Raw genomic sequence first — 27,434 nt, forward strand, 5'->3', positions numbered from 1 at the left:
CTGCACATGAAAAATGCTTCAGCAAAGCAACCAAATTGGCAGTGGAGGTAGAGCAGCTGCGCTGCGAGGCTGGACGCTGTGGGCTTCTAGCAGAGTGGACTTAACGCTACTGAGAGAACTGAGCATGTGTGGGAAGACGTGGAAGCCGGCTGGAAAGGCAGCTGTCAGGATCAGCAGTGAGTGATTGTGATGAGAGGGGAGCCGACTGAAGTGGCCACTCCACCTCAAACATCATTTACTCCATCGCAGCCAACCGGCGTGTTAACCAGAAGAACATTTATACAATTTAACAACGAAAGCCGTTCTGCATGTTAAAAATCAAGGCGTTTTTATGTGAGCGCTCCTAAATTAAACTTCTTTACCATTAAGGGTCGGACGTCCACGCCCGCACTGAACACGTCTTTAGTTGGTCTCCCGTGGAGACGGGAAACTGTGTTATCAGCACAACGTTTTTATTCCTTCTTCCTGCGTCTCTCGACACCTTCGTATTTCCTACATGTGTCGTGACTGGACTGTGTGAGGACTGCATAAAATTTGGATGGCAATGCGAGCGAGATTCCACGGGGACGTGACCTCTCCCCCCATGCACAGCAGCAAGAAGCTGTCACCAGCTGCCAGCTACTGTATCATGACCAGGAAGAGTAATGAACTAACCAAAAACAACAGTAGACATGATAAATGGGAGTTTCATGCAGAAACAATTTGTCTTGAACGCCCGTGAGACCGTCACTATGTTGAGCTCTCGCTCTCCCTTTTGTAGTTCAAGAAAATTAAAACCCAAATTCATTCAAAAGGACAAGTTCTTTTAAACCCAGCTGGATCTTTGTCAGAATGTATTAATATGCTGCCACAGACGACTCCAAACAGCAGGAGTTTACAGAGAAACAATTAATTCGACCTGCAGAAACACATTAAAGGGCTAAAAGGCATGATGTTTTCACTTTCACAAAATGAGTTGTGTGTATGTTATAGAAGAGACATTTATGGGATGCAGAAGAGACTTATTTGAGATGTTTTATGGATCCTAGATGCGTTGGACAGGTCATTGGCCCTGTGGATAGGCTTGCCACCCGTCCCTTGAAATACGGAATTGTTCTGTAATTGGGAATTAAAAGTTGCGTTCCGTATTGAACTAATACAGACACATATTATGCTCTTATTTATTTATGTCATAATATACAGGTGAAGGTCAAAAAATGTGAATATATTGCAAAACTTGATTCGTATTAAATTCAACTTAAGGTGAAACAAATATATTATTTCCCATTACATTCAAAGTGAGATATTTCAAGCCTTTATCTGTTATAGTTTTGGTGATTATGGCTCACAGTTTATGAAAACCCCAAATAAAAAATCTCAAAAAATTAGAATATATTATGAAATCAATAAAAAATTCACTCATCAAAATCAAAAACAAATAAAGGCTTAACATATCTTGCTTTGCCTGTAATGATACTAGGTAATATATGAGTTCCAAGTTGAATATAAATTGACTTTTACACCATATTCTAATTTTCCGAACTTCACCTGTATGTATATTATGCATCTGGGCTGATGTGGACATACATACCATAGGAGCAGAGGCTATTTCAGTTGTTAGTATGGTTGGCTGTCTGTACAGTCATGCAAGTTCAATACTATTAAAGCACTTTAAACTTTAAATCAAAGCATTTTGTTTTTTGATATAAAATAAATACATTTCTATGTATTTTAAAAGTTTTGGGGATGTCCCTTTTTTTGGTGCCTGCACTGCTGAAATGGGGCGTCCCTTATTCCTATTTCTTAAAGGTGGCAACCCTACCTGTGGAGTCTCCTGGCCAACGGCCCTCATGAGAGCGCTAAGCTATGAATGTGTGTTTGTCAGGTGGCTTCTGGTTCGGCCACCCAAAGAACCCAACATCCATGGCTGTGGCTGCAAGTCCCTTTTCTGGGCCGACAAAGGACCGGCACTGACATCAGCTCACAACACACCTACGACTTCACCAACAACACTCAGTATGATGCCGGATTTGCAGAGAGACCAGGATCAGGTTCGACCTCGGCGGTCAACTCAGAGGTCAATAATCTCACAGCGTGGCCAGCAAAGGTAAAGCATGAAAGTGATCAGTCTCCCTGATACTGAGACAACCTTGAAGGTTGTCAGGAGTGTGAATTCAGCTCAAGTACCCATTTGATTCTTTTAAAAACGCTCCAAAACATGGAGTCACTGCGCCTATGGAGGAACGCTCTCATTTCCTGTGTAACTGCAGGACTTTTGGAGACATGCTGGGCGATCTAGAGATACTCTAGAGGTTCCACAAATTAAAACATGAAGGTTGTAGATCAGCATCATAAAGCCACTCAAACACAAGTCTTCTTTACTGTGGTGCAAACTTCAGCTGATATAATCAATTGTTAGTTTCATTAACTGAACAGCTGAGAATAGCAATTAAATATCATCAGGAGTCACCAAGACACAAGCCATATAAAAAGAGGGGAAATTATTTCAACTAATTCCCCCTCCAAACACATTTCAGAGTATGTGAAAGTATTTTATTAGTGTTTCTTTTTATTATTTTGAAAGTAAAATCCTCTGCCAAGACCTGGTTTAGTGCGCATAGTGCATCAATATTCCCTCTTCAATTTAAAATGATATTCATATTCATTAAGGCAAGGTCTGTAATATATGAGAAAACAAAAGGTTTTTACCTTTACTATGAGTTTTATGTCATGTTTTCTATTTTTCACAAAAGATTTACAGAAAACCCTTATTTTTCAGAAGGTTTTTTCAAAATAAAAGCCTTAGAAATGAATGGCTTAAAATCTGTACTGTCTCTGAACACTGATGCAGTATTTATTCAATTTAGTTTAACAGGAAACACTGCAGAACTTTGATTGTGCACATCTGAGAGCCATTATCACACATAAACGTGATAGAAAATCTGCCAAAAATTCCCCCAAATCTTGCTGCAGCCATTGCTCCACTTCAAGGCAGATCTAACTGTGAGATCTTGCAGCTGGAAGTAACAACAGAGCTGTGCTGGTGTGATGCTAAAGGTACTCGGTAGAAACGGATGTGTTTTCTTAACAGCCTGTGAAGAATGTCTTCCTGATAACTTTTATATGTTGAGATTAACAACATAAGAAGTGAGAGCTTCTCAGATCAGCAGAAAAGGAAGATTCCTTCACCAGCATGTTTGCTCTGTCAGCAGATGCTGCTGAAGATTATCTAGTTTTAAAACATGTTCACTCTTTTCTTTCTTTTATTACATGGCTCCCAGTGATCTCGTCAACAGCACAGCAGACATGTTTTCAGATGAAATCCAGAAGATAAACTGTTCAGAGCTGCAGTGCAATGTTTGGAAAACCAGATTTAGTCGAATGCAAAAAAGTCAGATGAAGAATCTGCTGTGCGTCAAAAAATGTCTCATTATAAAATTGTTGTTAAAATCATTTATTTGCTGTAACTGAATCTGCAAAACCCTCCTAGAACTCTTTACTGATAATCTTCTTCTGGAAACAGACACGTATGGGAAAGCCCGTACAGCTTAGACTGTGTGATAGACTTTAGACTTTAGTTTAGGTGTATGCTTTCTGAAATGTTACATCTTCACTTGCCTGCTGACTAAATAAATGAATGTGAGTGTTTCCCCTGGAGCTTTTATGTTTCTTGTTTCACAGATTTCATGGTTAACTTTCAGATTTGTGCCTTACAAACGCTAGGATATGTCTGAATGTCTAGTTTTATGGAGGCGCATAAATATGTTGGTCTAGATAAGAAGAACCTGAATTCTCCTCGCTGGGAATAAGATCTGACACGAAGAAAAAACACACTTTTGAGGGGGAACCAAACAAATCGACTGAGACAACAACAGCTGGACGTGAAATGAGAAGAAATTAAAGATGTAAAACTTCCCAAAGGAGAAAAATGTGGCAACGTTAAGAATTTTCTACATGTTATGACAGGCTGCAGATGCTCCGTGTGTTTGACAGGGAACACCATTAAAGATGGAAACATTAATAAAAATCCCTACAGCTTGCAGCATGTGAACCGCACAGCCGTGTTTTAATTCATATACGTGAACGTAATCATTAAAGTGATGCGAGGCAGCTTTTGCATTTATCATTACTTGTATTGTCTGTTTCCTGCAGAGCTTCAAATTACAGACCCCGGAATGAACTGGAGTGCACAATAAAATGGGAGCAATGCATTCAAAGGCGGACGTACGAGCAACATGTCAAAATAACACAAAGAATTGCCAAGTACTGTGCTACTTTCTCTCAGTAATGTGGTTAAAGGCAGCCATGAAAAATGCTGTAAGCGGCGGATTGTGCTGATCTGAGGTGGACCACCTGCCCGCGCACTTAGCTGATGTCGCTGCAGCCACTTGGCAAGTAATCAACACCGTTGGAGATTTGAAAAGATTGCAACAGTATAGTATATAAATATTACCTGTAAGACTTGTATGCAGCCCTTCCCAGCAGCCTGCTCTGAGGAAAAGAGCCCAACACTTTCAGATTACTTACAGGTAGGCCTGTGTTGAAAAAATCGATTTCCCAATTCTAAATCGATTCTCATATTAATTCCTAAAAATCGATTCATATGTCAAAAGATCGATTCTTTTTTTTTTTTTTTTTTTTTTTATTTATGTATTTTTTTTTCCATCATTACATTACAACTTTTGGTTATTTTTTTGTTTATCTCCAAAAAAGGAATGTTTTGTTGGACACGAGAATAACTGGTGCCATGTTTTTGCCTTTAAATATGTTTAAAGGTATGAAAACATTAAAGTGTTAGGTAATATTTGCATAAATTGTCTATATTTCATTACTTTATATACTGTCTTATTTGCAAAAAATGCCAAAAACCAAATGCTCAAAAATTAAAAACCAAAATAGACCGAAAATGGAACAAATAAAAACAGAATGTGGGAAAAAATAAAACTGATTTCATCCGTCTCTGTTTCTTCCCTGGATCTGTTTGATAATTCTGACCCATGATGTTTCTGAAAGCAGTTCTATCAGCATTCTGGGAGCTGATTGGTCCTTACAGCATCATTAGCTGCCAATACTTGCTGTTTAATCTCAATATAATACTAGTATTAATATGTTGCATAACTACAGTCATATAATTCATGCAACAGCTCAAAAAACAGTTTTAATAACACTAACCCAAATCAATATCGGAATCGAATCGAATCAAATCTTGATAATCGATTCTGAATCTTAAGAATCGGAATCGAATCGATTCTTGACATTTGAATCGATCCCCAGCCGTACTTAGAGGGGTGCCATGCAGCCCCCCCACCACAAACACATCTAGAAATGTACATTGTTATTTTCTCCTGAAGCTCCAGAGAGCATAAAACGTAATTTGGGCTCAACCTATAGTTTCCAAACATTTCTAAAGAAGGCCTGCAAAATGACACAACGATGCATAATATGTGCAAAACTGGTCAAAAGTGCTTAATTCCTGAAAAAAACAAGGTTTCTCCTCGTCCTCGTCTGCTCACCGTTTCAGTGACATGAGATGCCAAAGTCATTTTTTCATCAATCAGATGCACAAATGAAGATTTTTTTTACAGCTGAATCGATTTCACAGCCTTTAAAAATGTAATACTAGAAATTGCTATTTAAGTGTTAATCAGAATAAAAATGCGTAACATTTACGCCTCATGAAACAAGCCGAGATATTAGAAGAATCCACCTCCTCTCACTTATTCTGTATTCATTTGTAATACACCCCAACTTTGGCTGCCGCACTGAAATGACGAGATCATTTGTTTTTGTAATGCTCCTATTAATATTTCTCAAAAGATTATCTTCAATGCATAAGAGGAGTGAGCAGTCGTCTGTGAAGGGATCACTAAGGCGGCGTCCGTGTTCCCGCAGGATTCCACTTTTGTCCATCACTGACGAGGAGACGCGTTCAGAGCACTGATGTTCAGTTCTATCCACATGAAGACAGTGAAGACAGAAATGGCTTTTAAATATATAGAATACACTTTAGTTTTGTTCTCGTAAAGCTTGAAGGAGAATAACGTTTGAATGTGGAAGTAAAAAAAACTGCAGTTGCTTGAAAGACCACTGGGGACAGACTTCAAAAGTAATTTATTCTCCATCAACCTCTGCATGTTAAAATATCAGTTTTATTTTAAAGTGAACATGGTTTATTGTACTGTGAATTATACTAACAGACCACTGCTACTGGCAGGCCATGCAGAGATGAAAAAAAATGCTTCAAAAGTGGGTCGGTCCAGTCCTTTTACTGCAGGCTACGGGTCGCACAGATGTCCGCTGGTTGCTTCCCTGCACATTCAAATCCTGCTGTCCTTTCATAAGGATTAGCGTTAGCACAAAGGGTTTATTTGTTAATAAAATATCAGTTTCAATTACTTTTGAAGGAAATTATTTTTAGTAAGCGTCCTCCAGCGCACGTCTCTCATCTCTACTATCAAAGTTAAAAACAGCTTCTTGGGGCTTTTCCCACCGGTAGTTGCAAGAGCTCATCACTGAGGCTCAAAATTGATTTGCTTTTGTTGTTTTTGGGCCAATCCCAATACACCCCCTACTTTCTACCACTAGCCCTCACCCACTACCACTTCACACTAAAAATGAAGCCACTTGCGTAGGGCCCTTGTAATCTTCCCTAGGGATTGGGACACCAATTGCTACTTCACTGCGTGGTTTACGTTCGGGTACGTAAGCGACTGCGTATTTACGTTTGCACATACGTCACACCATATCAGGAAGCCGAGAGCTAAAAGCTGTAGCGCTGTTAATATGCCACTTTATTAAGTTTTAATATTTTTTCAGGCGTAAAAGTAACCGTTAAGATCCCCAACCTGGGCTCAGTTTATCCAAATAACGCCTGTTAAGAAATTTGATCCGATGTTTTCGGGATGAGAACAGCTTGCCGGCTCAGGACCTGATTTATGGTTCGCGGTAAATCGACGCAGAGACCCTACGGCGTAGGGTACGCGGCGACATGCACTGTACAGCGCGTGTTGCCGCGTACCCTACGCCGTAGGGTCTGTGTTGGTGTAACGCGGAACCATAAATCAGCCTTTATTCAGGCGAGATCTGAAGATACAACGCAACAACGAGCAAGCGAGTGATTATGTACATTCACTGAGTGAATATTATGAAAGTAAAATATATATTTCTCGCTAGAAATGTAATCAAAACGCATTTTTATGCAGAAACTAACTCAAAATATTGATTTTATTCACTAAAAATGACAAATGTCCACCATGTTTTTTTGTTTGATTCAGTCTGCAAATGATAATGTAAAGCATTCTGGGAAATTTTTCTGGCCTGGTCAGCATCTGAAATCCCTCGCTGTGAAGGGCTAGATTCATACACACTAGCCCTTGTTATGCACACAAGCCCCACATGCAAAGAGGAATTGGGACACCACTACAAAATTTAGGGGTAGTGCTGAAAAGTAGGGCTAGGGGGTGGATTGGGACTGGCCCTTTATGTGGGACGGCCTTCACGACACAACCCTCCCCATTTACCTGGGCTTGGGACCATCTATGAGTGTGTGGGGCAATGGGAACAACGTGGGGCTCAGTGTCCTGCAGGGACATGAGGGGGCTTTAATTGTGAGGCACGTCAGAACATCCCTGATCTCAGCGTGTGTATCATTTTACAACACCGTTACACAACAACAGCCACTAAACTAGCATGAGACTTACCTCTCTTGGTCAGCACTGCGAAATCGGGGCAAAATCATTTGTCTGAAGCTGCTGGTCCGGTCCAGTTTGGGCTGACTTTTGGCCCTCTTTATGGAGCCCTTCAGCCTTCGATTGAGGAAACTCTAAAGACAACAAAAAAAGAGATCTTTTATGGCATTACAGCTCCAGAAATATGGCATTTGCTTGCTGGCATCTCCGTGTTAAATTCAAGCACAACTCGTTGTGTGGTTTTTCTGGACTCACCGGCTGCCTGAAGGGCTGAGGGGTCGTATTGGGAGGAGTCTCCATGCTCGACTGTCTTACAGAGGCAAAACTTGCCCTGCGAGATTGGTCTGCGAGGAAATGAAATGACACAGCCACATCTTAAAAGCTGAACCATTATATTTTATGCATGTGATTGGCTTGAGACCAAAAATGTTCTACATGTATTTTCTAGTTTAAACTGTATTATCTTAAGCTTTAAATATGGGCTCAAATTAAATCCATAAATATTTTGTATCTGTAAATAAACTTTGTACTTGTAGAGTTTGTGTGTGTGCAAAAAATATTTGTACTTACAAAAAATATTTGTACTTGTAGAAATATTTTGTGCATGTGCAAAAAATATTTGTACTTGTAGAAATATTTTGTGCATGTGTAAAACATTTTTGTAGCTGTGGAATTAATTCGTCTGTGTGCAACATTGGATATACAAAGCTACAAACTTTTTTTACAAAAGCTACAAACGTTTTTTACAACTACGAATTATGGCACTGTTTTAACGTGCCAATAATAAGAGCCAATCAGCTTTCAAAAAATATTTCTATTTCTATATTTTTTGCACAGGCACAAAATATTTCTACAAGTACAAATATTTTTTGCACACGCACAAAATATTTCTACAATTACAAAGTTTATTTACAGATACAAAATATTTATAGCTTTAATTTGAGCCCATATTTAAACTGCATCTTTGAATTTTTTGAGAAATTACATTTGTCGGTTGATTGAATTCCATAACAACCATAATGCCAATTGTGAAATAAAGAAACTAAATACTTTCACGATACTTATCTGAATAATTTGCCTATCAAATCTTCAGGGCTCAAATTATATTTGACACAACATTTCACATTATACTTCCTCGTCGTTCTCAGAGCTTGTGTCATTACCTTGAAGCTGTTGCTTTAGACAGAAAGGGAAAGAGAGATGACACAACACACACACTGACAAGCAAGTTACTAACACAGCGGGGCTTAAACTGGAGAACAGCGACGAGAACACAGTTAAAGCCTGCTACAAAAAACCACAGAGGACAAACTGGGACGGTCTGAAAGACACCTGAACGTTGCCTGTGTAAACAGATATTAGTCAGAAAACTGGATGTATGTATTCAAGTGGAAAATGGTGCAAAAACCTGACATGAGAGCTATTTTGGAAAGAAGTCCTACAATCCAGTGAGTCATCTTGGACCCCAGGACTTGAATGTGACTTAAAGCTTGTATAAACTCTTCAACATGGTGATGGAGCTGTGAGAGGATGAGTAACTATCTTGAGGGACCCGCTGCCGATGTTTCCTCTGTATGATCAAAGAAGAGGAGGTCCGTGCAGCGTGAGGAGCTTATAGGATATTCTGCTCCCGTATTACGCCCCAAACTCTTCACATCTCTTACAGACATGTGAGAGATGTTTTATGGTGGGATTTGAAGGACCTTTTATGAAAGCTGTCTGATTATAGCGGGGTGGGAGGTGTGTGCGTGTGTGTGTGTGCGTGCGTGCGTGCGTGCGTGCGTGCGTGCGTGCGTGCGTGCGTGCGTGCGTGCGTGCGTGCGTGCGTGCGTGCGTGCGTGCGTGCGTGCGTGCGTGCGTGCGTGCGTGCGTGCGTGCGTGCGTGCATGCGTGCGTGCAATAAAGGCATTTCCTGTTCAGCATCATCCTTAAACGTCATCACTGTATGTATAGGGTGGCTTTATTGTCTTTACTGCTATAAATGTCTTTTATATTGTTGTTCACTCTGCTGCTCTGTTTTTTCCTTGTGAGGGATCTGTTGGGGAGGGTGGGGGTTTGTTTTGTTCTTTTTTAGAAATTAACAATTACCCAGAGGAGTTGTTTTTGCCTTTGCAACAGATAATCGAGACACTCTGCCATCCCATCATTTCCTCGCTCCCAAAGCCTGTAAGTAGGCTACTCTCCAGGTTCTATTCTGATTCCCCGCTAATTGTTTGGTATCCATGGAAACAACCACTTGAACTGAAGATATTGAAGATATACACTGTAAGATGAGGGAAATATCTAAAGCAACACGATGCCGTGTTCGTCTCATCAGACCGGTCGTGATGGGACCTAACAGCTGGCCCAAGGGAAGGGGGGGGGGTCCTCACCTGGAGGAAACCATTCACTTCCTTTACTGTCTGAATCATAACACCATCTAATGACCCTGCAGAAAAAGATTTAGCATTTCTATACCTGCCCGGAGACATTCTCTTGCAGTATGTGGCGATCTAAGTAAACGTGACGCGCTGGAACACATGGATGTGTTCAGTTGGGCCGTTCTGAATGTAAATTGCTGTCAAAGACAGAGCGTGTGGGCGGCAACAGCCTCCAGCTCGCTGTGATGGAGCGAGGGAAAGACAGAGAGAGGAAGACTGTGAGTGGGTGTCAGAGAAACATACTCAACCTTGAGCAGATCTATTAATACATGTTTGGACACTTTGCATTTTTGCTAGATAAAAGAAAAATCAATATTGTGTGGAAGGCTTTATGTGTCTTGTTTCCTCTTCTTAAAGGGATCAAGGGACAGATTATGTGCAAGGACGTGATGTGCAAACTGTAAATCTAAGAAATCAGCAGTTCAACAAAATAAACCCAAAAAGAGGGAAAAGATCAAATACACCATCACCTGACAGTCTTCCCCAAACCCTACAGTTACAGTTACAGTTAATCATGCTGGGGGGTTTCACAGACCGCCATCACCAGAGACTTTGGATGTCACAGATAACCTACTTGTGGATTCTATAATGGGAGATACATGACAGAGAGAACATCACACAGCTTCTCCCTCCCCTCAAAAAGCCAATCGCCTGCTACTGTACGTAACACTGGAAGCAAGAAACACACCAAGCCGGTCCTGCACGCTGCTGGGTTTCTCACCACTCATAGGTCGGGTTTGTTTGACCGGTCACCGAGGACAGATCTACAGATTTAATCGGCCTGTCCATGCCCCACATTTGTCAAAAATGATCTCCAAAAAATCTGCCATGAAAAGGAACTTAGTCCTGATGTCATTAAGATTCACTCGCCATTCACCACCTTTCCATTCACAGCCGGTTCCACCGGTACAGAATGGACCACACCAATTGCAGTGTGGCAGAATGGGGGCGGGCTTTGTGTGATGAGATGGAGCCAGTATTTTTTCAAAAGCAAGATGGCTGCTATGAGATGCTTTGTTTCTCTGATCGGTTGCATGCCTGCTCAGAGTGTATGTGCATGTGTCTGGATAAAGCAATGTAATGTAAAAGAAAGATGAATAAACCCTGAAAGTTCACAAAGGTCGAATGTCCTCTTTGGCCAGTGGCTTCACGCAAACATTCCCGGTTTGTGGATGTCTGGATCACATGTTAGGATGGAGCACTAACTCTGCTCAAGCTCCTTTTGAAACACCTTCCTGTGCCAGATCAGATGCTGCGCATGCTGAAGGTTCCTGCTCATTTTACTGTTAGTAAACCTAACCGTGAGTGGGATCCTCAAAACCCAAGTGATGCCTGGAGCAAAGACCCAAATCCAGATGAGCTGAAGGGGGGGACTGAGAAACACCTTGAAGGAAGTCCTCTATCCGTTCTGGCCTTTTAAGCCGGGCAGACACTGTGCGATTGTCAGCTCGTTTTGAACCGATTTTCCACTCGTGCAACTATTTTTTGGATCAGGCCAGATTTCGACCCAATCATGGGTCGTGCCTCGTGCAGTATACGTGGGGTAACGACGGGAGATTAACACCTCACGACGAGCTCCTGATCACGAATCGTGTGCTCGCAAGAAAATCAAACGTGTTTGAAATCCTGGTCGCTCCTCGTGAAGGTATCACAGTTGAAGCAGCTACGACCCGATTGGACTCATCCTTTCACAGAGAGCATGCGCAATCTCTGATGTCACGTCAAAAACTATTATTTGCAGTTTAAAGTGTTGCAAATTCACATTACAAATCATGTTTTAATAGCAGAAAAAAAAGGACCACATTTCCCACGTCTGCCCAGCCAATTCCTTGTCCAATCACGACATTGTCTAATCTTTTTTCATTTATTGCAACACAGAATGGCACAAATTGTGGCAGCACGCTTGTTTTTGCTGAGCATCTTCGGTGTCTCCCACTTCGGGGATCCTCCTCTTCCACTTCTTTTTGACGTTGCAGTTCCAGTAACAGAAGTCCGACGTGAGTATTATGATCGTATAGTGTGAGCAGACGGAGCATCAGAGCATCGGGTTGTACAGTGTGAGACCATAAATTGTGGGCTGCAAACTTTTGAAATCAGCGATCTAGTCGTGCAGTTTGAGATGGGGCTGAATCAAACGATTTAAAATATCGCACAGTGTATTCCAGCTTTAGACGATATGGGTCTGAGATCAGCGAGGGTAAAGGAGAAGTTGCAATGCTCATCAACCTCAGGTGCTGCTGTACATGTGACTGGGAAGGCGCACATCTTCATTTCTTCACTACTGAACAGTTAGCTGTGACTTGCCTTTGTGACATCACAACATCCCAACACATTCATTGGGATCCTTGGAAACTTCAACAGCTCTCTCTCTTTTTATTCTATTTTTCTTTATACTGATTCAATATAATGTCTCTTTTGGGATCCATGAAATATAACTGAATTCTTTTTGAGCACCACCCCCCAGACAGAGCTGCCTCAGCTCGCACATTTGTCGGCTGTCTATTGTGAACGGCTCATTCCACAGCGTCTCTACGGGGTTCTGATCTGGGCTCAGATTGGACTACTCTGAAAGGCAGATTTTCTTTTTTCTGATGCCGTTCCGTGCCGGTTTTACACTCACGCCAGCTGGTGAAGGCCTCGGCACCACTGCCCCTACCCAGCCTCGTGCAGATCAACAACTCCTGGTCAAATGTCTTCAGAGACGCTGCACATCAACATGTTTCTTATGAGCAGCAAACGTTGTCTAAAGGGAAATTTCATTTATAATAATATTTTTATTATTTATCTATTTAATTGGGAATCAGATTGGATCACTTATTTGAGTGTATTTGTATATCGTTCTGATGTAGATGACGTTCAGACCTCATTTAAAACCACTGATACGGAGAACCAGCTGACTCCACAAGGCATACTTCTTCATAAACACGTTTCAGCGGTTAAGCCGACTGTAGATACACATTGATTCTTGACATTCCAGTAATACACCTCATACAAACAGCATCTCACTGCGACTCCAGCATCTCACTACAACGACTTCACGTCATATGGAATGCAATGCAGGCGCTACATTTATGCTATATTGATCATACTTTAAAGTTTCATCAATAAAATGACAATTCATTACATTTGGTCAAATATTTGATAGAAATAAAGTAATATTTATTTATATTGAAAAATGGCATGTGAAATGATACACACTATTTGTATTTAAGTCTATACTGGCATTTAAAACATATATTATCAGAGATTTGCTTTGAACACGCTATACTTCATCAGAGTTACTGGGAGTGGGACTGAATCATGACTCAGTAACAAATCTAAACCTGAACTCACCTCGACCTTAGTGATAGATGAGTGGGTTTCTCTCCAAAACCTATTATCAGCAAGACTTCTCTGGCTAACAAACTTTCAAATAGATGGCAGAATTTGTGCAGCGGTTCATGCTCCCTAATCATTTCCTGAAAATGATGTTTTGTAGAGGTTCAACACTTACACCTACATCTGCAAGTTTTTACACCTGGAGGTTTGACAAACAGTTTTTATCTGAGATGAATAACTTAATCAGTGAAGATGATGAGCGCTCTGCCTCTCTCCTGGAAATCATCCCACTGACACCTGTTGCTGTAACACTGGTGCCGTTACACTGGTGCTGTAACACTGGTGCCGTTACACTGGTGCCGTTACACTGGTGCCGTTACACTGGTGCTGTAACACTGGTGCTGTAGCACTGGTGCTGTAGCACTGGTGCCGTTACACTGGTGCTGTAACACTGGTGCTGTAACACTGGTGCTGTAGCACTGGTGCCGTTACACTGGTGCTGTAACACTGGTGCCGTTACACTGGTGCCGTTACACTGGTGCCGTTACACTGGTGCTGTAACACTGGTGCTGTAGCACTGGTGCCGTTACACTGGTGCTGTAACACTGGTGCCGTTACACTGGTGCTGTTACACTGGTGCTGTAACACTGGTGCTGTAACACTGGTGCTGTAACACTGGTGCTGTAGCACTGGTGCTGTTACACTGGTGCCGTTACACTGGTGCTGTAACACTGGTGCTGTAGCACTGGTGCCGTTACACTGGTGCTGTAACACTGGTGCCGTTACACTGGTGCCGTTACACTGGTGCTGTAACACTGGTGCCGTTACACTGGTGCCGTTACACTGGTGCCGTAACACTGGTGCCGTTACACTGGTGCCGTTACACTGGTGCCGTTACACTGGTGCTGTAACACTGGTGCCGTTACACTGGTGCCGTTACACTGGTGCTGTAACACTGGTGGTGTAACACTGGTCCTGTGACACTGGTCCTGTGACACTGGTGCTGTAACATTGGTGCTGTAGCACTGGTGCCGTTACACTGGTGCTGTAACACTGGTGCCGTTACACTGGTGCTGTAGCACTGATGCCGTTACACTGGTGCCGTAACACTGGTGCCGTAACACTGGTGCTGTAACACTGGTGCTGTAACACTGGTGCTGTAACACTGGTGCCGTAACACTGGTGCCGTAACACTGGTGCTGTAGCACTGGTGCTGTTACACTGGTGCCGTTACACTGGTGCTGTAACACTGGTGCTGTAACACTGGTGCTGTAGCACTGGTGCCGTTACACTGGTGCTGTAACACTGGTGCCGTTACACTGGTGCCGTTACACTGGTGCTGTAACACTGGTGCCGTTACACTGGTGCCGTTACACTGGTGCTGTAACACTGGTGCCGTTACACTGGTGCCGTTACACTGGTGCCGTTACACTGGTGCTGTAACACTGGTGCCGTTACACTGGTGCCGTTACACTGGTGCTGTAACACTGGTGGTGTAACACTGGTCCTGTGACACTGGTCCTGTGACACTGGTGCTGTAACATTGGTGCTGTAGCACTGGTGCCGTTACACTGGTGCTGTAACACTGGTGCCGTTACACTGGTGCTGTAGCACTGATGCCGTTACACTGGTGCTGTAACACTGGTGCCGTAACACTGATGCCGTTACACTGGTGCCGTAACACTGGTGCCGTAACACTGGTGCTGTAACACTGGTGCTGTAACACTGGTGCTGTAACACTGGTGCTGTAACACTGGTGCCGTAACACTGGTGCCGTAACACTGGTGCTGTAACACTGGTGCCGTTACACTGGTGCTGTAACACTGGGGCTGTAGCACTGGTGCCGTAACACTGGTGCTGTAACACTGGTAGTGTAACACTGGTGCCGTAGCACTGGTGCTGTAGCACTGATGCCGTTACACTGGTGCTGTAACACTGGGGCTGTAGCACTGGTGCCGTTACACTGGTGCTGTAGCACTGGCGCCGTTACACTGGTGCTATTACACAGCTGCCTGTCCTTGTGTGTTCAGATCAAAATAGTAAGTTCACTGCTGGAAAGTCATTCAATGATGATATTGTTTGATTTGTGGACCTGTTAGGTTTGATTAAAACTTGCTCAGCTGTATTTGCTCTTCTAGAGTGAAATCTGTCAAACAGCTCTTTTAGCTGAAAACCAGCCGGCACATTGATTTTAAACAATGGCTTTGTAACAATTAACCCCATAATGCCAGATTTATCATATTTGAGTTTCTGAGACTCCTCAACCACCCCATAATCAAAACAAATAACAATACATATAAAATAAACACAATTAAAAAAAAAATAAAACCGATAAAAAAGTACATAAAATTACTTGATATATTCATAATGATTAAAAAAAACAATATTATTTAGATAATGTTATAGACATATATAATTTCAATACATAATAAAAACTTCAAATGATAAAAATGAGGATTTGCTGTGTATCATTTTATATGTCAGGCATTAAAGGGTTTGTCTTTTTTGTGGAAACATTTTTAACAAAACTTGCATCTCAAAGGTTAAAACTCGATGTTTAAATGATATATTTAATCTGGAGTTACACAGATAAAAATGCTAAAATTCTTACTTGCAGACAAACTTTCACTCCTGACCACATGTGGATGGATGGATGGATGGATGGATGGATGGATGGATGGATGGATGGATGGATGGATGGATGGATGGATGGATGGATGGATGGATGGATGGATGGATGGATGGATGGATGGATGGATGGATGGATGGATGGATGGATGGATGGATGGATGGATGGATGGATGTTTATGGACTTCTTGTTCTGCGTCTCTGGAAAGCGCCTAGAGACAACTTCTGTTGTAATAGACGCTATGTAAATAAAATTGAATTTAATTCTTCAGACCTCATGAATATTATAAACGGCAAATGAGAATAATTGTTTTTAATGTGAGTTGAGGGTATTTAAGCTAATGAATCCGATATTTTTTTGCTCTTCAAACAACTTAAAGGGGACCTATTATGGCATCTAATACCTATTTTAAACAGACCTTGAATGTCTTAAAAACAAAGTCAAACGTGATTAATTTTCCACTACGAAAACTTGATAAACGACACCTCAAACCAAAGCACAAACGTGTGCAGAAGGTAAACTTCATTCCCACAGAGAATTGTTCAAACACTCAGCTTGACTGACAGGAGCAAAACCTCTCAGCATCAGCTCCAAGCTTCGCTGACATGTCGGCAGCTTCGCTGACATGTCGGCAGCTTCGCCTCGGTTTGAGAATGAGCTGGGATTTTACGTAACATAAACTGCCATCCGATGTGCCAATTATAGAGGGACACCTGCTACCTTTTAGAGAAACAGATGGAAATACATGACGTCAGGCGATGCCCAGTGCTTTTCAAATTAAGGTCCAAATTAAAAAAATTGTGATTTTAATAGTTTCATTGGCATTAATGGAAGCAATGACACCAACATGGTAATAACCTGTGGGCTGTTTATGTGGGAATAGGATGACACTCAACTGCATTTAGAGCCACTCTGGTTCTATGTTTAGACACCACCGTGTGATGATATATATTCAAAATACACAGAGGAGGCAGTCACCAGATTTGAAAGATGGGGGTGGGTGGGCTGGAGGGAGGGGATGCAGTCAGAAGGGCCAGAGTGGGCGCGAGGGAGCCCTGGGAAACAACCTGCGTTCAGCTTCAATTCTGACGGATATTTTTAGAGAAACAGGAGGCGAAAAGAACAAAGAAAGTGACTCCCGGCGTTCTGCAACCAATATAACCAATATAAAACAGCCTTTGAGCAAAGGAATACAGGAGAACACGAACCTAAATAAACAAGATCAAGTTTCTCTCCATCACTCGTTCTTCAGCGATCCTGTCTTCCTCTCCTGTCCCCCTGCTTTGTGTGTGAGAACTAGCCAAGAGAGTGGCCTAGTTACCATAGGAACATGTTTGTGCACTGCTTTCCATCAAACTACCTTCATATCTGCTGATGTATTGAGATTCATCACAGCCATGTTTGCACTTGTAATATTTAGATCCCTTAAAAAAAAAGAACTATGATTGAAATTCAAAAGATCAACCTGAGATTGGAAGAACCTGCAGCATCTCAGGAATGCACGAACTCCCCAACAGCATACATTGACTTTTTAATTCAATTCTTCCTCACACTTATTAGTGTTTGAAATTAAGTAACAGCTTCACATGCTGGGCCAACTGAATGATTTTTTTTATTTTATTTTACTTGGAGGGAGCAGAAATGGTTGCTTTCATCTTGGGAGACAGAAAGAAGGAAACTGTGAGTGTATCAAAGCTGGTGTAAAAAGGCAAGTATTAAAACCCAGAGGATGTCAAAATAAAAGACTGGGGGTGTGAGATTGCAGGGCCCAGAGGGGGAATAATGCACCAGTGGAGTGCAATTCAACAAGGTACATTTGTGAAAGCTTCCTAGTGTTGAAAAGGACGACGACGACGCCAACAAGCAAAAAGAAGACAACACTGAAACCTTTCACTGAAAAATAGAGGAAACAGCCTATAGGGGACATACAAAAAACATGTATAAAAGCAAAAACTACTGGAGCACAGTGGACTGGAGACGAGGCTGAGCAGTAACACAAAGCTGACAGCGGACGAGGGGGAGACTGACTCTGGACTAGACCGACTCACTTGGGGTTAACACTCCTGGTCCAGCACAGCAAACCTCCGCTTGACCAACCAACCCAAACTGAGTCTGATGCGGCAGCCACGTCTTTGAAGATGTGTCCATGCAGCTATACGGCACAGACACAAGTAGGGGTTGGTGTTTCCTCGTTATTTTAAACAGGAAAGGACCAACAATCATTAACAGGGACCAAGGAAATAACAACTGCTTGTGTATAGAACATGTCATGATAATATATATATATATATATATATATATATATATATATATATATATATATATATATATATATATATATATATATATATATATATATATATATATATATATATATATATATATATATGGATATATAGATATATAGATATATAGATATAGATATATATAGATATGGGTCAATGACGTGACGCCTATATTTTCTGAAAACAATCAATTTCAATTCAAAAAAGGTTTAAATGGATAAAAAAATACCATATATATGAATTACCTGTCCCACATATGGACTCACTTGAATTTTACAAACAAAATACTAGTTATTTGGGATTTTGTTGTTGTTTTAAGCGTCAAAATGTCATGTGGTGCAACCGTCCAACCATGACTTTTTTGAAATCACTCTAAATGTTTTTAAATCAATCTTCTGCCCTATCTGGCATGATTTCCGAAATGTCTTGTAGTCCTGTATAAGACTGCAACACATTTGTATTTATATTTCCATCATAACATACAAACTAAGTTTGACTGATGATGTCCATTTTATGAAATATCATGTGGCGCGACCATTAAAAAAAACAACCATTTATGTATAATATTGAAAACTTGTAAAAAAAAAAAAAAGATGTCAAGATGTTAAGGAAATTAATTTATTTTAATATGAATCATGGTTGCACCACATGACCTTTTTTAAGGCTAGTGCCAATTCATCTTGACAAAAAACTCTGAAATCACTTAATTTAAAATTTGTATATGAATTTATGTGTACGCAAGTTTCTTAATGTTTGAACTACTGCGATAGATATTCTTTTTTTTATTATTTTAAAATTGACCTGTTGAAAATCCTTATTCGTCATTGACCCATATATATATATATATATATATATATATATATATATATATATATATATATATATATATATATATATATATATATATATATATATATATATACATATAATATGATAATGGTTAAAAAAGAGTTAATAATTATAAATATATAAATAATTTCAAAGTACTGTACAAAGTGGGGTAACAACTTAATCAAACATGTTATTCATTATGCAGATGAGGATCTTTTTCTCTCCCATGTACGTGGTGGAAAACAGCAGGGATGTGTCATCCGGATGCAACCTCTTTAAAAACACAATCAGACGTTTAGCTGAGACACGGGGATGTAACTTCCACATGTGGGAGGTACAGGCGTGGGCACGACCACGCTCACTCATCTGTCTGTGTCATAAAACAGTGTTTTTGTGCAGCAGGTTCTATCATAGTTGCCCTTTATAGAGTCTCAAGTTAAATGTCACGGAGCTGCTCAACCACAAGCTGCTTCCATGATTAATTGATAAGCAACTCTACAGACATACCAGTCACTGGGGATCCTCTCCCATTATGTTTGAAGGCAATGAAGTAGACACACCGCTTTGGATAATGAGCATTCACTGTAAGAATATCCCTGTTTAAAACGGATCGAACGCCTGTTTAAATGCTCTTAAAATGACACCTTTGACTCTTGCCAGAGTTAAAACACTGAGACCAGTGACCGTGCTCGGTACCGTTAGATGTGGGGATTCTTCCCTCGGTTGGGTTTCTGGAATTCAGGCTTGAAATTGTTGAACCAAAACTGTCCTCCAGAGTAACAATTCAGTTTTTAGCTGACTACTTAGACGTTTTCCACGGCCGATGGACAAATTATTCTCAAACTCTTTGAAGTCAAAGTCAAGCACCTAAGAAAAAAATAAATAGATAATATACATACATATATATATATATATATATATACAGTGTATATATATATATATATATATATATATATATATATATATATATATATATATATATATATATATATACATATATATATATATATATATATACAGTGTATATATATATATATATATATATATATATATATATATATATATATATATATATATATATATATATACATATATATATATATATATATATACAGTGTATATATATATATATATATATATATATATATATACAGTGTATATATATATATATATATATAAATATTGTATATACATTTCTTGTTTTCTTTATGCAAGCAAAAGCTTCAAAATGGCTTAAAATATACTTTTATTTCCTAAAATAACTTTAGCTCCTTGCGAAGGTAAACCATTGATAAAGAGCAGATTTAGTCTTTATGGTTTTCCATAAAGATTACATTAACTTTGTTTCAATTTCAAGTCTGCAGACTCAAACCTTGAGTCAACAAGGGAAGGACTTTTTTAAAAGCCTATGCTTGCTGTCATTTTTGAATATACTACATTTACTAGATTTGTAAATATGTTCTCCATGTGGCAGAACTTTAACCCTAACTAACTCTAACCCTAACCCCCTGGCTCTCTCTGCTTGCATACACGGTATGAATCTACATGTACATGCCTTTGAGGCAAACATTTACTGACACATGTGCCGTGTCCACGGCAACAGATGAAGGAACGGAACTGTTTTTAAACAGGTTCATAAACACAATCATGTAGACTTCATCATGATTAACTAATAAAAGCTTGAATTGGTCATTTAAAAGAGCATAACACCAATTTGTATCTTAAATGAGTATTCAGCCTGCAAATGCGAGGATATGAACTTCAGCCCTGCTCTCGTGGCCACCTGAGCAGGTTAAAGTCAGGATTATTCACTCATTGATCCCAGAAGTTACCAAATATGTGGTTGCTCTTAATAGTATCCTATTTTATTTTCCATAAACACGTATGCAGTGCATCACTTTCCACACGTTTCACCTCCATGTGGTCTGTCACCGTTATTTCTTTCATTTCTAAAGATGGGTTTGCAAATGTCTGGACTGGAGCTCATCACATACGAGTCTCCTGAAACCCACATGGAGCTGCTGCTCCACTATCGTACGCCGTACCATCACATATTAACAGTACTCGTGTTGTAAAACTAAATCAGGGGGGATGGTGGATTTTATCATATGGGGACAGATAATTTGTGCTGATTACAAATAATATAATATATTACAAATAATAGCAGTGATCAAAACACCTGCAGAAATACTGCAGGAATGACATAGCAGCAGTTAAATGCAGCCTTCTGTAAGCTTTAAATATCCACTGGGCTTACATCAAATACATCAAAACACAACAATAAAAAACAGTTTTCTGAACTTATCAATATGACTCTGTCCTTCACAGGATAAGTAAAATGGATCACTGCAAAAACTCACAATCTTAACAAGAATATTTGTCTTATTTCTAGTTAAAATGTCTCATTTTAGTAAAAAAAAATCTCATTACACTTAAAATAAGACTCATCACTGGAAAAAAAAACACAATTTTCACCTGTTTCAAGTAGATTTTCACTTAAAATAAGTAGAAAAATCTGCCAGTGGAACAAGATTTTTTTGCTTGTAATGAGAAGATAAATCTTGTCCCACTGGCAGATTTTCCTACTTATTTCAAGTGAAAATTTACTTGAAACAGGTGAAAATTGTCAAATAAGTTATTTTTCTGGTGATGACTCTAAATGTTGAAATAGCAGTAAAACCACATTCATTGATGAAATGACATAAGGGATAGAAAGGGGGGATGGCAGTTTTACAGGGGGGATGATTTTGACCGTTTTTATTTCAGGGGGGGATGCCATCCCCCCTCATCCCCCCTCAACTCCAGTACTGCATATTAGTCTTATGAGGCAGACTGCATCTAATATGTAAGAGGGGGTTCGGGATGGTAAAGAATTAGCAGGAGGGTAAAAATATCTTGCTGGTTTGTTGAAGTGAGGCGGATGGGAGGGAGATCGCTGACCTCAGGCAGAAGAGAATCATTTGAGGAAACTGTGGGACAGAATCTCATTGACAAGGATACTTCACTTTAGAGAACATTCAAACAGGCCGACAAAGGATTATTGTCCTTGAAAGAGCCCAGAAGAGCAGAATTATGACGGCACTGGAGGAGAGTCTGTCAGGTTCACAGCTGAGACGGAGCAGAGAGACGTCTAGTTTATGAAGAATTGAGGAAAAACTAATTAATATCTATGACTTACGACTTTTTTATTACTGTTATTTCAGCTAAAACAACAAAATGATTCTCTGGAGAGCTGCACAAGTCAGTCATGTTTTAACTGACATCTATTTCTAAAAGAGGAAATCCACTAAAACGGGAGATGAGTCAGACCAGGACTACTCTTGTTCCTCTCAGACGGTTCATCATCTGAAGCACTTTTCTCTGCACGCCGTTGTTTTTCTGGCCGAGAGGAGAGAGCCCACTGCGTGCAGTAGTTCTGCAGCATAATGGACCATGAAGACGGTGGCCGTCAGCAGCACCCAGAACATTAAATACTTCTCTTGCTAGTTTGAGCTGGAGGACAAACACGTTAACTCAGTTTTTATAAATTGAGCCAAGAACTGGAAGTCTGAGTACCTGACAATGAACCTGCAGAATCTCTTGTAGTCATGTTGTCATCTTATTTACAGAACCGCTTATTTTGTGGGTAACCTAGCAAGGTGAGCAACAGTCCCATCCATTTTCTTCTGCTTCATCTGAAGTGGTGTCGCGGGGGCACGAGCCTAAGCAATTACTCCTCCCTGTAGCGGAGCCAGAGGAGGGTTAGGGGGCGGTCGCCACGGGGCCCACAAGCTCATAGAGCCCAATGATAGGGCACCGTTTTGTGTGATACATTCATATATAATCGTAAATTGTAGGTTATAATAACGATAAAATGTGCATTGTGCGGCCAGTGTAGGCTAATTATTACTTTACAACTGTCCTGTCGCATCAGGGCTGTGAGCCAACGCTGATTGGCTGTAACAGTTACAGCCAATTTGCCGACTCGGCAAGTTTGCTGCCGTGAAGGAGATGAGCGCTAAACTTTAAAAGAGGACTAAGCATGTACAAAGTTTTGAATGTTACCCTGTTTTCCACGTTTCCTGGATTATTTTGTTTGGGCCAAGGGTTAGTGTAACCTTCATAAATAATTTCTTTATCAGAATATTGTGGTAGCGGGGGCACGGTGGCGCTGCTGGTAGTGCAGCCGTCTCACAGCAAGAAGGTCCTGGGTTTGATTCCCGCCGGGGACGCTGTGGGCGCTGAAGTGCGTGTTAGTTCTCCCATGACTTCAGTGCCCACACCCTGGGTGGGGTTGGTGAAAGGGCCTTTCTGTGTGGAGTTTGCATGTTCTCCCCGTGTTCCCTTGGGTAGCTAATGTGAGCTACCCTCACAAAAACATGCAACAGTCCTGGGCTACACATGCCCCCTCTGGCCAACCGGGGCGCCAGATGGGGTGGGGAGGATCCGGCCGGAATAACGTGATCCTTCCACGCGTTACGTTCGGCCGGAGAAACCCCACCCTGTCTGGTGAAAAGATGCGGCCTGCTCACTCCTCAAGTAAGGAGGAGACCTGAGCTCAGTGCAGGGCCCTCCCGGGGTTGGTAGAGGATGGAGATGCACAGGACTGTTAGGTAGGGGCACTGGGTGATAAAATGGGGAAAAAACCGGGATAAATATTTTTTTTAAAAAGAATATTGTGGTAGCTTCGACCACCTGCCTATTTGAATGAGCTTTGTGTTGTTGTCAAGTAGACCGCCGAGTCTATTCTCTGTTATACAGCTCAGAAATGATGTCATAGACCGCTGTGTCTATATCTATCTAAATAGATTGTGTAATTTTAGACCAGTTATGTTTTTCTTGTATTTAAGCTGTATCAAAGATGGAACTGTCCCTTTTGTAATAAGAGTTTTCAGCTCCATGTGATTGACAGCTGTCAGGTCTATGTGTGTGTGTGTGTGTGTGTGTGTGTGTGTGTGTGTGTGTGTGTGTGTGTGTGTGTGTGTGTGTGTGTGTGTGTGTGTGTGTGTGTGTGTGTGTGTGTGTGTGTGTGTGTGTGTGTGTGTGTGTGTGTGTTCTTCTGAACAAGTTTGTGACTTTACTCTGCTTTCTGCAGCATAGGCCTATAGGCTTGCTTGGCTCAATAAAAGTGAGAATAAATGTTGTTTTATGGGCAGGATGAGGTGTTGTTGAACGTTAAAATGACTATCATAAGGGCCCATGGAGAATGCTCCGCCCCCTCTGTACTGAGACCCACGCTCCGCCACTGGACATGGTTGAATGCCTTCGCCAAGTCCACAAAACACATGTGGACTGGTTGGGCGAACTCCCATGATCCCTCCAGGAGCCTGCTCCTCTTCAGGACCCCTGACCTTAGCAGGGAGGCCGAGGAGTGTGAGACCCCTGTAATTGGAGCACACCCTTCTGCCCCCCTTCTTAAATACGTTGACCACCCCCCCAGTCTGCCAGTCGTGACGCACCGTCCCTGATGTCCACCCGATGTTGCACAGGTGTGCCCATCAGGAACTCGGGGCAACTCCCATCCACCCTGGGGCGTTGCCACCCACCTCAGCCCCAGAGGGGGGACAGCCCTCCTCCAAGTTACAAGGCTCTGCCTCCTCATATGTGGGAGAAGTGTGCAACCATAGACTTTATATACGTAGATGCCCCATCGAGTGCTGAGCCGTACGTCATATTTTCTCATGAACAAAACAAATTTAAAATTTTTCAAATAACAAAATAACATATTTGAACCATTTTTCAGACAATAAAATAACATTTGAACCATTTTTCAGACAATAAAATAACTGAAAAAATCGGAAAAATGGTTCAAATATGTTATTTTGTTACTTGAAAAATGTAAAATATGTTTATGTAAAATATGCTTTGTTGATGAGAGAATATGTTTCTCTATTTTTCTTATTTTTGTGAGGGGGACATATATTGTTTTTCGGCACTACCTTGTTCTCTATAGCTGATACAACATGAATTACTCCTATGTGGGATCAATAAAGTTCTTATTTTTGCCATCTGAGAAAATTAAATATATTATATTTGGTGCCTAACTGTTTCCCAAGTATATTAGTGCGTGTGTGAATGAATAAATGAGACGTAAAACGTACATTTCTTTGTAGAAAGGCGCTTTATGAAAATAAGTCAATTTACTTGTATTAGTTTACAGCGCAGTCTTGAACATCCAATATGGCGGCGACGTTGACGTACGGCTCAGCACTCGATGGGGCGTCTACGTATATATGTCTATGTGTGCAACATCTACATCTACACCCAACTAATCCGCCCGCTACATGTATCATTAAACAGTAGCAAAGTTTCAGCTCCTCTCAGCTGATCCGTCAACCAGACCTTTTTTAGTGATTCCACTCGGAGAAAGTTGATTTTTTGCAGCACTGAGCTGCAGTTTTTTGTTTAACAATAATATTGTGAAAGTGTAATATTCTTCTCAGTCTGAGGCGTCAAGCATTATAATAACATACTGTGTGTAATTCAATATCATTATTGCCACAGAGTGCACGTTCACGCAAAAACAACAGACACGGTGGAGCATTTTCAATAAAATAGTTTGGTATCAGTCAGTCGCAGCTGCTGTAGCGCTAATGGATTATGAGATTCTTTAAAGTTGGCATTTCATTAAAAAAGGGGTTTCTGTTTTCCGCGCATGGGAGCATCCTGTTTGAAGTGACTGAAGTTAAACATTGACTTAACACAACACTCTCACTTTGTTTGGAGCCACTAAGTCTGAAAATATCTAATTCACGAGCCACTCAGAGCAGCAGGGTTCTGTGACATCACAGACCCGGCTCAGGAGCAAGTAGCACAAAGAGGACGCTCCTCCTTGTAAGAGAGAGATCCAGTGGCTCCTTCTGTTTTGTTTCTTTTACAGAAATCAGCTGCAGAGACAGCAGGAAGAGGTCGTACTTAATCCCTGTAGTTTTGATAATCTCAGACAGTCCAGTAAGTGCCCAAGTTATTTTTCCCTGAAAAAAAATGTTTTAAAAGCATTATCCGTCGCCTTTAAAGCCTTACTTTCGTTCTTCAACCCATGTAGTACTGGGACCTTCACGCGCGGTGGCTCCTGGACCACCTAGAGGACTGGAGGCATTTTTATTTCTTTTTTTAAACTTTTTGATCAGAATGCCGATGTCCCACTTTGGTTGAACTGGCTGATCACCTGACTGGGTCATGATCGAGGTTCAACCAGACTCCTGCTGTACATCTAAAAAAATACAAATACAAACATGTCTCCAATTTGTGGAATATCAAGTGAAAATGGAAACGTGTGGAATCAGAACTCAGAAATCAAAGAGACCTTAACAAGCTGTTCCACGTGCAGATTCACAGTAAACATGACGGCTGATTTCAGTCCCCTGCCTTTAAAATTCAGAGCAAGTACAACAACATGGGAAGGCTTCAGGACAGAAAACGCACGAGGAAATCAGAAATGTCAAAGCATCAGAGCAGAAAACTCGAAGGAACGCACCTTAAAACAGGGGAAATGCAAAATTAAGTAAATAAACTGAAATATAGAGTCAATGTTTGTGAAGAGACTGTAAGGGAAGAAACACTGAACAGTTGGTTAAAGAGAAGCAGCAGTGCAGCTCGGACGCTTGCAGGGAAGTGATATTCAGTGATGTATTAATATCTGCATCTGGCAGGGAAGTGATGCTGGAACTTCAGTGTGCTGCAGGCCCACCTGAACATGCACAAATGAACGATTAGCACATTTCTACAGTGTTTTGATTAAATACGTTTGCATTTCAGGGAAGATTAGAGAAAGCTGAAGTCATGAACATATGATACAGTGGATTTGTGACACTTTTCTTTCTCCGTCAGACCAAAGTAGGTTTGGTCCTTTTCTCTAAAGCATGATAATGAACGACAAAAAAACATGAAAACATTTCAAAAGACATATTAACTCCAGTAAAGACTCTGGACCCTGATGCAGATGAAAGTGTGTGCTGAATAAAGCTCCATCCTGCAAAGATAATGTGTCTAATAAAAGGTTAAAAGCAGATCAGTGACTATGATTGTTCTACTTCTCTGAAACCTCTGACACAAAGAATTCATGATCAAAGCCAGAGGAGGTGAAATTGTGATTTTGTTTCCTTTTTTCCTATATCTAATCTGTATAAAACTGTAATGAACTGCAGTATATTGCTCTCCAGAGCATGGCAGACAGCTGTTTGCCTGGGGTTGCATATGCAAGACTCACCCAAAAATCACAGGACTTCCTAGCGAAGAAATGTTGACAGATGGGTTACATCTGTGGGTGCAGAGCGGATCCAGCAGGGCTTCCAGGGCACTTTGG

At 40.9% G+C, this 27,434-nt stretch overlaps 1 protein-coding gene across 1 annotated transcript in view; it reads right to left on the reverse strand.

Moving 5' to 3' along the window:
• The window catches only part of LOC133461466 (ras/Rap GTPase-activating protein SynGAP-like), a 73,808-nt gene extending 46,431 nt beyond the window's left edge, over positions 1 to 27,377 (reverse strand). The window contains exons 1-4 of the mRNA XM_061742398.1: positions 27,339 to 27,377; positions 18,083 to 18,186; positions 7,923 to 8,011; positions 7,680 to 7,801 (exon numbers count right to left, since the gene is read on the reverse strand). Of these exons, the coding sequence (XP_061598382.1) occupies positions 7,680 to 7,801; positions 7,923 to 8,011; positions 18,083 to 18,182 (311 nt within the window). The 5' untranslated portion in view covers positions 18,183 to 18,186; positions 27,339 to 27,377. The remainder of the gene's footprint in view (positions 1 to 7,679; positions 7,802 to 7,922; positions 8,012 to 18,082; positions 18,187 to 27,338) is intronic.
• Positions 27,378 to 27,434: the final 57 nt, after the last annotated feature.

Source organism: Cololabis saira, chromosome 15, assembly GCF_033807715.1.
Source record: "Cololabis saira isolate AMF1-May2022 chromosome 15, fColSai1.1, whole genome shotgun sequence".
In the NCBI taxonomy this organism is placed as follows: Eukaryota; Metazoa; Chordata; class Actinopteri; order Beloniformes; family Belonidae; genus Cololabis; species Cololabis saira.